The 10,869-nt window shown below is 39.2% G+C and overlaps 1 protein-coding gene across 4 annotated transcripts in view; it reads right to left on the bottom strand.

Annotated features, from left to right (window-relative positions):
- mast3a (microtubule associated serine/threonine kinase 3a) overlaps nt 1–10,869 on the bottom strand; it is a 40,268-nt gene that overhangs the window by 24,547 nt on the left and 4,852 nt on the right. For 2 of the 4 annotated variants that reach the window (XM_077559509.1, XM_077559508.1), the window contains exons 3-5: nt 10,040–10,456; nt 5,019–5,107; nt 2,701–2,773 (exon numbers count right to left, since the gene is read on the bottom strand). In XM_077559509.1, coding sequence (XP_077415635.1) covers nt 2,701–2,773; nt 5,019–5,107; nt 10,040–10,125 — 248 coding nt within the window. In that variant the 5' untranslated portion in view covers nt 10,126–10,456. The remainder of the gene's footprint in view (nt 1–2,700; nt 2,774–5,018; nt 5,108–10,039; nt 10,457–10,869) is intronic. The other 2 variants (XM_077559510.1, XM_077559511.1) reach the window with 1 other exon arrangement.

Below are 10,869 nucleotides of genomic sequence, written 5' to 3' on the forward strand. Positions count from 1 at the left end.
GAAGCCGTCCGGAAGTCGGTTTCCATGGCCTCAACGAACAACCATGTCAGAGTTTTTGCCTCAGCGGCCGCCGAAGCCACATTCCGAAATCCTGATTATTTAAATGATTATTTTTTGGTACAAAACAAGAAAATGTTTAAACAACACAACTATATTTATGTAAGTTCCTTTGGACCAAACAAGATTTATTAAACGAGTTATCTTAAAATGTGAAAAGGTGCAAATATAAAAATGTAAACAACTCAAAATTAGTATTAATAATCTTTTAGTTTTGTTTACGATTATGCAACGAACGAACATTCGTAATTGTGGATTGTCCGTCCGTCCGTCTTCAATTCCGCTTATCCGGGATCGGGTCGCGGGGGCAGCAGCTTTAGCAGGGAAGCCCAGACTTTCCTCTCCCCAGCCACTTCACCCAGCTCCTCCGACGGGATCCCAAGGCGTTTCCCAGGCCAGCCGAGAGACGTAGTCTCTCCAGCGTGTCCTGGGTCGTCCCCGGGGCCTCCCGCCGGTGGGACATGCCCGGAACACCTCTCCAGGGAGGCGTCCAGGAGGCATCCGAACCAGATGCCCGAGCCACCTCAACTGTTGTTGTCAACTAATTGTGGATTGCAATAATTGTAATTGAATTTCGATTAATTGCACAGCCCTACTACCTCGGTGTACAGTGTGGCAACTGCAACTTTATGGCTATTCTAATCTCAGTGGATGGATCTACTAGTTTGGCTGCAATTCAAACTATGAATCGTAATGGACGTCGTTGCAACATCGCAGATGGAACGACACAGTTGCAGTTTTAGCACTGTAGTGAGCTGGTATATGTACGAGGGTCAATAGCCTGGTGTGTGGATCTGAGACATGATTGTCATGTTTAGTGCGCGGCAGGCCTTATGCCAGTGATTACATGTTACTAATGTTCCACATTTGAGTGACAAAATAATTGGACACCCGTGTGAATAACACATGAACCTTGTGAACCTGCCCAAACTGCACTCTGTCTCCATGTTGGCAAACTGCATAATGCATTTGCTACAATATGTTGTACTGCAGCGCTCATATATGCTCATAACCCAGGACTGAAGTGAATTATGTGCCATTATAGGACCATGGTGCTACATCTCTGACAAACTAAATCCATTGGACGGAACAGTACATACACTAGTGTATACATACTTTGTTTGCATGTCTACACTGAGCTTTTGGAAAACTCTGGCCAGGGTGAACATTTTCCAAAACTCCATCTTCAGCATTTGCGTGTAAACAGGAAAAGTATGTTTTTTTGTTTTGTGTAACTTTTGGCTTGTGTCATGTAAACTTTGCAACATTATCTCAGTAACTTAAATTTAGGAATACATCATGTGTAATGACGTAATTGCCTTAGCCTTCGGAGTACTGTAATTAATTAATTAAAAAAACATATTTAACAATTTATTATTTTTAAGTCATTCCTTTTGTTTATTATTTTCATTTTAAATTTATAAATAAATAAATAAATAATATACACAGGGATGTGATTTGACCAAAGTGAAATTATCTGAAAATTTAGCCGGGGGTCTGGGGGCCGCTGGCACCCAGCTAGGTCCAGGGAAGCCCCCCGGAGCTCATGGGTTTTCCATGTTTTTAAGTACTTTCAATGCACTCACATGACAAAGAAATAGACAAAACAACAGCATAAATTTTCAATGTATATTGAACTATCCCATATAAAATGGCAGTTTTAGTCAACTCAAAATCAGTCACATTCAAAAACATTGGACTGCCTTTGCTTTTAAAAACTATCACTGAGAATATCATCATATCTAACTAATGTGATTACTAAGTTAACACATAAATAATGTTGAAGAGTTCAAATTTCATGAACAAATAATTGTATCATGACCAAATGAAAAGTAACTCATATTAGAGCATACCACAAATGTCTTTGTTATAGCAGAAGATGTTATCTGTCGGAGTCATGTGCATACACAATGAACTACTACTAAAAAATAAAAAAATAAAAATAAAAATCGGATTTTTTTTTTTTGGGGGGGAGATAAAAAAAAAAGCGGAATTCCGCGAATTAGTGGAAAAATCACATCCCTGTATACAGTATGTCTAAGAAACCATGAAAACTCCACATAAAAATTAAAGCCCTTTTTTCCCCATGCTGTCGACCATTACGGGCCATGCTCCTCTGCACTCCTGTGAGTTGTAAGAAGTGTTTTGAGAGGGAAAGAGCTGCAATTTCACCCATAATCACAGTAGCAATGGCTTACAGCTATACTCAAAAGCCGTGACCAGCAAGATGCCCTGACGCTTTTCAGCTGGCTGGGCTGCCTCTCTGTGGGTTTTTTTTTTTCCATTACGAAGGTAAAATGTCAGGGTATGCCTTTAATACCCTTTTAAGTTCTCTTTTTAAAAAAATACAGGTGGTATTTTTGATGACTAGAGCCTGAAAGGAAAAAAATAATAGTGGTGTCCATACGGTGGTTTTGGTTAGTCCTGACTCCAAATTTCTGCTGGCCTTTCTTTCTTGTGATTTTTTGAACCCAGTTTATTCAGTTTGCAAGAAGAGACACAACCTACATTTGATTGCCTAGTCTCCATTTTATCAGAGCTACTAAATTAGATAAATGTCTCAACATGTGTCAGTAGTAAGCAGATAAGCAGTGCCTGATGTCATATGCAGATATTCAAGTTTATTTTTTAGTCAACTCTTACCTGCGGGCAAACTGGAAGTTAGCAGAGCTGCTCGCAGTGACATTTCGGGGACTTTCTGAAGGACTGCTGCCAGCTAAAGAAACACAGTGTGTTACAAACTTACAACTTATGAACTACTACTAATAGTAAACCATGTTTAGGACTCAACCAATTAAACAGCCGGCTAATTATATTAGCCAACATTAGGCTTTTTCAAATTAACTCATTCACTGCCATTGACGGCTATAAACGTCAAAAATTCATTTGAACTATTTCTATTAGTTTAACATTTTTTCCACTTTTGTTAACAAGAGTATGAAAACCTAGATTTCTTTTTATTGTACATTTAGAACAGATGTAAAATTTGTTATTAATCGTGAGTTAACTAGTGAAGTCATGCCATTAATTACAATTTAAAAAAAATAATCGCCTCATGCCTTTAATTTTTAATAATCTCTGAAATTTGTGACTAATCGCGAGTTAATTATGAAGTCATGCCATTAATTACGATTAAAGATTGTAATCTAATATTGAAATAAATAAATACATTTTTAAAAAATATATTCTAGGTTTTCATACTCTTGTTAACAGAAGTAGGAAAAAATGTCAAACTAATAGAAATAGTTCAAATGAATTTTTGACGTCTATAGCCGTCAATGGGTTGAGGCTAACAAACTGTGAAAAGCGCCATTGATAGCCCGTGTTTCAGAAGCAGCAGATATTTGAACACAAATGGCGGAGAAACACATTCACAAGCATGTATTCTTTACTAAAATTTATAAAATTAGTGTCTTACTGAGTTTTATTCATTCACTGCCACTGACGTCAAAAAGTCATTTTAACTATTTCTATTAGTTTAACATTTTTTCCCCACTTTTGTTAACAAGAGTATGAAAACCTAGAATTTTTTATTGTACATTTAGAACCGATATAGTTAATTAGTGAAGTCATGCGATTAATTACAATTAAAGAAAATCAATCGCCTCTTGCCCCAAATTTGTAATAATCTTTTTTTTTAATGAATTTATGGCAGTGAATGAGTTAACAACAATTGGCCAGAGCTTTGTCGATTAAGTGTTGTCCATATATTCTTACTTTAGTGTGTAGAAGTAGGTATGGGCAAAAGGTAAAGTAATAGCGTGGCTGATGAACCGTTGCCAGTAGCAAATGTTGATCGGGCGGGGTCTGGTCAGTGTCAGTGTCTTGTGGCTACTCGCCCGGTCCAAGACACAGAAGGAATTTCTGACATCATGTCTGGTAATCTGACATAGCGACCGTCGTGAACGACAATAAAAAAAAGTTATGTTTGCTCAGCTCAGCATAAGAAGGTCTTTGATTCCTTCATGCAACGTAGTCCTATCACATTGGGATCTACTGACAGGAAATAAACAAAACAACACTAGAGGGCTAATACTGACAATCTTGTGACATTCCGTATCAAAACAAGCACTAGTGCAGCGGTGTGAAAAAAAAGTGTTTGCTCGCTTCTGGAGTTTTTTGGGGGGGGGTCACACTTAAATGTTTCCCATCGTCGAACAAGTTTAAATATTAGTCAAATACTTAAGTAAACACAAAAAAAAAAAATTTAATCAAGGTTTAAAGGACAAAAAAGCTAAGCCAAAGCTACATGGCCCTTGTGAAAAATGACTGACCCCTAAAATTAAAGTATTTTGGTGCACTCTTCCTTGCAGAATTGCTAATAATTCAGCAACACTTTAGGTTTTGACCTTGATCTGCATTTTAAAGCATTTCAATCAGATTTACTTTACGTCCAGACTTCGACTAGGCCACTCCAAAATGTCCATTTTGTTTTTTTAATTCAAAAGTTGACTTGCTGTTTGCTAGTTTACAATCGTTGTTGTGATGCAGAACACAAATGTTCTTCAGCTTGAGATCACAAACTAATGACCAAACATTCTCCCTTAGGATTTTCAGATAAAGAGAAGAATTTGTGGTTCCATCAATCAAAGCAAGTCATCCAAGCCCTAAAGTACCAAACCACCCCCAGACCATCACACTACCACAAGTACTGTTTTCACACAGGGTCATGTACTGCAGATTTAAAAAAAAAAAATCTATTTTACTACAATTTATGCTTACTTAGGTTATCTTCGTCTGATCTTGACATTTGTTTGATGATCTCAAACATTAAAAAGGAAACCATGAAAAATAAATGTTATAAGGTGGCAGTGCATATGGGTATCCTGCCATGTTGGACCCCCTTCATCATCATCATCATGCACACGGTTCATCAAATGAGACTGCCAAGCAATAATCTCACACACACACATCCCAGCTGGCACACAACTGTAAACACCAAAAAAAAACAACACAAGTACCTGTGGCAAGTGGGAGAGGTGAAAGCGGTCGCGAGAGCGTTGGCGAAGGGGTCCCGACCGCCAAACTCCTTCTCTTGTTGTTCCGGGCACTGTGAGAGGTGGAAAAACAAATTTAACAGCAAAAAGTTGAAACATTTCCTTACGCAATGTGCTTCCACAAACATGATCTATGCAGATTAAAAACACAAAGTATTCATTTTGACTAGTCGTTACCATATATTAAGATCATGGGAATACAACGAACAATGCCACACGCATACTGATTTAATTTGATTACATAGCTGGAAGTGTTCCCATGACTGGGTTGAAAACACCTAATCCTACAAAAAAAAAAAAAAAGCCTTGTCTGACAGTTAACTCTTTCACTGCCATGGACGTTAAAAGACGTCAAGTAAAAACCTACGTAGGGCCGCCAATGACGTTAAAAGACGTCATCTAATTTTTTTTATTTTTTATTTTTAAACGGGTGGAGGAAAGCCTTGGCCAGCTGTGGTGAAAGTTTCAAGCAGATCTAGTTAGCCTAATGACTATTTTTGGCCCCTAGAGGGCAGCAATGACTCTTTTGACAAGATTGGGTAGGCGTCAGTAGAAGACGTGAGGCGGAGCTAGAGGGGACAATGGCTGGGGAAGGGAAGAGAACATGGCGACCGGTTGCAAGCAGCTCACGCTTGAGCAGTTTTTTTCAAAGACGAAAAGCATCGACCAACGCTAAAGAGCACATTGATGACGATGATGATGATGACTCCGAGGTTGGAAGCATTGACGCGGCAGTAGAAGACGTGAGGCGGAGCTGGATGGCTGAAGAAGCGAACAAAGGCGACCGGTTGCAAGCAGCTCACACTTGGGAATTTTTTTCAAAGACGAAAGGCATCAACCAACGCTAAAGAGCACATTGATGACGACGATGATCATCATCGATGATGATGATGATGGTGACTCCGAGGTTGACGCCGAAGTTGGAAGCGCTGACGCGGCGGCTATGACGATGTCATAAAGGTTCACGGGCTAGCGATGCTAACACCGGATAACGCGGAGCACAACCGAGCACGCTCAGGCGGACGTTCAATCGGACGACGAAGAGTGCCCCGAGTCCAATGCATATTCATCGGAGGAGTGGGTACAGTCTGCTACTTGCTATTCCCCGGAAAAAAAGGCCGTCAAGAAAGTGTCTGTACACGAAACGGACAATCGAAGTGAAACATATCTGTTGTGCAAATCCTGCTCCCTCTCCTTGCACGCAGGGCAGTGTTACAAAAAGAAAAACTGTATTTGAAACATCCACATAATTGTAAATAGTACCACAGTTGCACACATTTGTAAATAGTTTGCGAAATTGTTTTGTCAAATTGTTACATTGTTGAATGGAAATAAACGTATTTTGCAATCCAAAAACACTTTTTCATTGTTGGTGGTGGTGTATTACAGAAGTAAAGCACTATTTAGGTGTTTGTGGCATCATTCATGGACAAAAAGAAGTGTAGAATTCACTAGAGTGCATGAAATAACATCGTTTCACAAAAAGCTCTTTTTCTCCGCTTTTTGTTTCAAAACAGAGCATTTCGGTGAAACTAACCATTTTCTATTGTTGATTACTGAAGAACGGAATAAGGTAGAAACAAACTTTTTTTTTCTGATGAAAGATGAGAGTCGAATCTTTCATTTGGTAGTATGTGTGTTTCCATAGTCCAAACACAACATTTTCTGTGGACCTTGAAAGATCAGTCAAAATGCTTAAATCGGCTGGCACTGGCGACATCCCGTTTCTGAAAACGTCTGGCAGTCAAAGAGTTAAATGACATAACACTCGCCATACCATTGCAGATCCATCGCCATGGATGAGCAGGACTCCGCATAGCAAAGATCGATTGTACTGAATCGATTGTGCCGGCTGAACTGTATATGTGCAAAAAGTGTCAAGGTGAAACGTGTTCAAGAAGAAGAGTCAAGTCGCCTTTAACGCAACTTCTGCGGATTACCATGACATGGATGACAGAAAACGGAATGCATCCATCCGTACCATCCTGGATTAATCTTTTTTGGACTGATGCTTTTGTTTTAGCTGCCAGGATTGACATTTCATAATTGTACTTTCTATGACCTTTCTTCCCTCATATAATAACGTCTGTGTAAAAACTCAAGCCTATGTTGGTCACTTGCTTGATGTGTCAAAGAGTCTGCACTGCCTTCAAGGGCTTTGTAGCTCACAAATTCTTAACTGTAAAGAGCGGCACGTCTTAAGGTCAAACACAATCTGTTCCGGGACGCTGGTCAGCCTGTGACTGACTGACAACCTTTGATTTCTAAGATTTGTAGAAATAATAAAAACAGAACAAATCTGCTCCACTGTTAAACTGTCACCATTCTAAAACCTTTAGTAAGTGTACATTGGATGGTTTAAGTAGCAATTTGAAATAATTTAACAACCAATAATACAAGAAGCGCGATCAATCATTGTAATAGTAATGTACGTTGCAAAAATTAAACATCAACTTTGATAACAATTAACAGTATATATACAGTAGTCTACCATCCATGCAATTCTAAAAATGATTTTTTTAAGGTGTATTATTCCCGATATTGAGGTTGTTTTCTAAACTGTACAAATGTTGTGATATTTTTTCTCCCCCAAAAAAGCTTGTCGTCGCATCAACTCATTTTCAACCTCAAGATATTGATGACATTTCCCTGTTCCTGCGACATACGATCTAAAATAATTAAGGGGATGCGAACATCGATAGATGTTGACATTTCTGGGTCGCCGCGCAGGCAGATTCACACACTTTTGTGTTTATAATGCAATACAGTGACAGAAAAAAAAGAAAAGACAAAAAGGTTTGGCATCGACTTAAAAACATCTGCGGCTCAACGCGCAAACATTCTTGTACGTCTTTCAAATATATTCTTCCGAGGGAATCAAACCAGAACAAAAGCATGCTGTCATAGACTGCCGTAGAAGTTAGCAGGGACACAATAGATGTTTGTCGTGACACATCATGAGGAATATACTGCGGCTCAATGTTCCACGTCTGCTGATAGGGAGATGTTGTGCTGCATAGTGCATACAATCGTGCAGCTCCATTGGAAGCCACAGTAATTAGTAGGTCGCGTGACTGATGTCCGACCCGAGCTAGAAAAGAAACCATGTGAAATAAACTATACTGGAGAAAAATCCTCACTGGACAGTGGACACGTCATTATGTCCACTTGCCCAAATATCGGTAACTAATGCATAGAGGGCCCACACACATGTGCAACTCTAAAACGGGCAATTAACTTAAATATTAGTCATAAAATGTTGGCATATATATCAACATGGTTAACCAGAACATTTTTTTTCCTAGAAGTTCACTATACATGGTCTGTCTCGGTCCAGTGTACGACTTTACGCTTTATAAAACCATTATTTCTTTACATTCTCTTATGTTGTAAGATATTTTTATAAAATACAGTGCTATTTTTCCTTTATTAACACCGCGTAACTTTTGTTTGTTTTGTAAGCGCTGGAATAGGTGAATGGATCTGTAAATGACAGTGGTGCCTTTGAGAAACGAGTGACAAGACTTACAAGTTTTTCGATATATGAGCCGTCATTTAGCCTATTTTTTTTTTGCTTAGACTTGCCAGCGCAAATTTGAGATACACGCAGTATGATGACAGCATCAGATAGAATTTGTAACTATTCTTCGAAATAATTGGCTTGGTTTACTGTTAAACATAAAACAAAGTGAATTTATACATTGTGTATTTAAAAGTCTGCTGACTTGAGGAATATCCCAACACAGGCAATGATTAGCATCAACATAATCCTTTAAGCAATAGATATTTGACCAAAAAGAGTGTAGCACAGCAGTACCCAGTCACCCACTGTATTCTTTATCCTCTGTAATGAACAACTATATGACTCCCACTTGCCTTCTAGGTAGGGCATACCTGACTGCAATTCATTTTTGAGTTACCAGTGTGGCCAAGGGAATGAATTTGAGAATTAGATTGAAAGACAAGGTACTAGGGGTGTTAGAAAAAATCGATTTGGCAATATATCGCGATATTACAGCGCGCAATTCTCGAATCGATTCGATATGCGGCCGAATCAATTTTTAAACATCTTTTTTTTTTTATGGGAATATTCAACAAAACGTCTTACCTAGGGTTAGGATTCACACATTAAGCATGAAAGAATGTTATATTAATGAAACATTAAGCCTTAATATTTTATGTCAGTGCTGTTCAAACATGTTTGTTAAATGCAGTGGCTCAGTTATAAGCCTGAATTTTCAGATAAATAAATACATTTTCATACAAATCTCACAGTGTACCTGTACATGTTTACCGATTAGTATTTTCTAAATTTCAGTTTAAAAAAAAAAAATCGCAATAATCAATTTAGAGATTCGTATCGGGATTAATCGTGACGCGAATTGAATCGCAAGGTACTTGGCAATTCACACCCCTACAAGGTACCTTTGCATTAGTCTTGCAATTTTTAGCTATTGCAGGTGTGCCCAATAAAATGGCCAGTCAGAGCACATTTCACTCCCAAAGAATAACCCTTATCAGCAACGTCGTTTGTAAATAGAAATGCATGCACCACCGCTGTCTGACTGAATGCCTCTTATGTTGGTCAAGGGAGATAAAGCTGCCATAAACTATGATGCATAGGCGCGATATGAACGTTACAAGATCGTTTGACAGTACAGTATAAGGCATATGCGCTCTGTTAGGGGCAAATAATTCAATCAAACTCCCAGAGAGGAGTTAACACCGTGATCACATCGTAATATTGATCTGCACTGCTATTTTGTGGCGTTTTATGCGACAGATGGGTGGAGACAATGTGAAGTCCACACACACACTCACGTTTCTGTCAGAAACAATATATATATATATATAAATAGGGCGAATTTAACAGACTTACACAGTCGGCGATAGAAGGAAATTTATAGAAGCTTGTCGATACTTATCGATAAGATGGCTAAAAGACAGCTAGTAGTAGCATAGCATTTTGATGATGATTAGTTTACCCTTTGGTTCTTTTCATCATGGCCCCGGTAACAAAACTAGTTTTGTAGCTCGGTAGCACCGTCCAGTAATGGTTTTGGTCAGCCATGGTGGTGTGGTGGTGGTGGTGGTGGTGACCGATAAAGGCAATCCACGTACGGGAGTTGTCCTCTACAACCAGGGGCTCATGCCAGTGACTCTCCCCCAGTTGAGCTTCATTGGAGCCAGTTAGCTTAGCCTGGTTAGTCGGCAACGTCCGGACGAAGGCACAACTCCGTCGTTCAGCTTCGGTAAAAACTGAGCCTCGACCCGCGGCTCGCCAGCTTGGTGATGACGAGCCGCTTCTACGGCCATGTCCGTCCTTCTATGTACGCCCTTGTCAACCGTTGCGCTTCGGGAAAAGTCTGTCCTCGCCACCATGAGACATGATCGACTGATAACTGCGACAAAAAAAAAAAACATAAAGAGTGATTTAAAAAAAAAAACTTTCCAGTCACAGCAGCGACGCACAACGCATGCGCACAAATCTGTGCTGGAGGGAGGAGGAAGTCGCGTTGCCTTCCAGTGCACTCGGACAAAATTGAGAGGTTGTGAATTGGGTCATGGCGGCAATGCCTGTTACAAAAGGCTGTCTTTAGAATTTCAAATACTTCATTATGTCAACTAGCCATTTGCAGTAACCTTTCGCCATTCGTAGTGCTTTGCAGACATAAAATTAAACATAAAACGCAGAAGAAAAAAAAAAAAACTTTTGAATAAAGGTATCCAATATTTCAAAACAAACCAGTCAGTGACATTGTGTGTCTTTACACCAAACAGTCATAGTTCTTAGGTTGGTCGTGGTGCTCTCAAG

Source organism: Vanacampus margaritifer, chromosome 2, assembly GCF_051991255.1.
Source record: "Vanacampus margaritifer isolate UIUO_Vmar chromosome 2, RoL_Vmar_1.0, whole genome shotgun sequence".
Lineage (NCBI taxonomy): Eukaryota > Metazoa > Chordata > Actinopteri > Syngnathiformes > Syngnathidae > Vanacampus > Vanacampus margaritifer.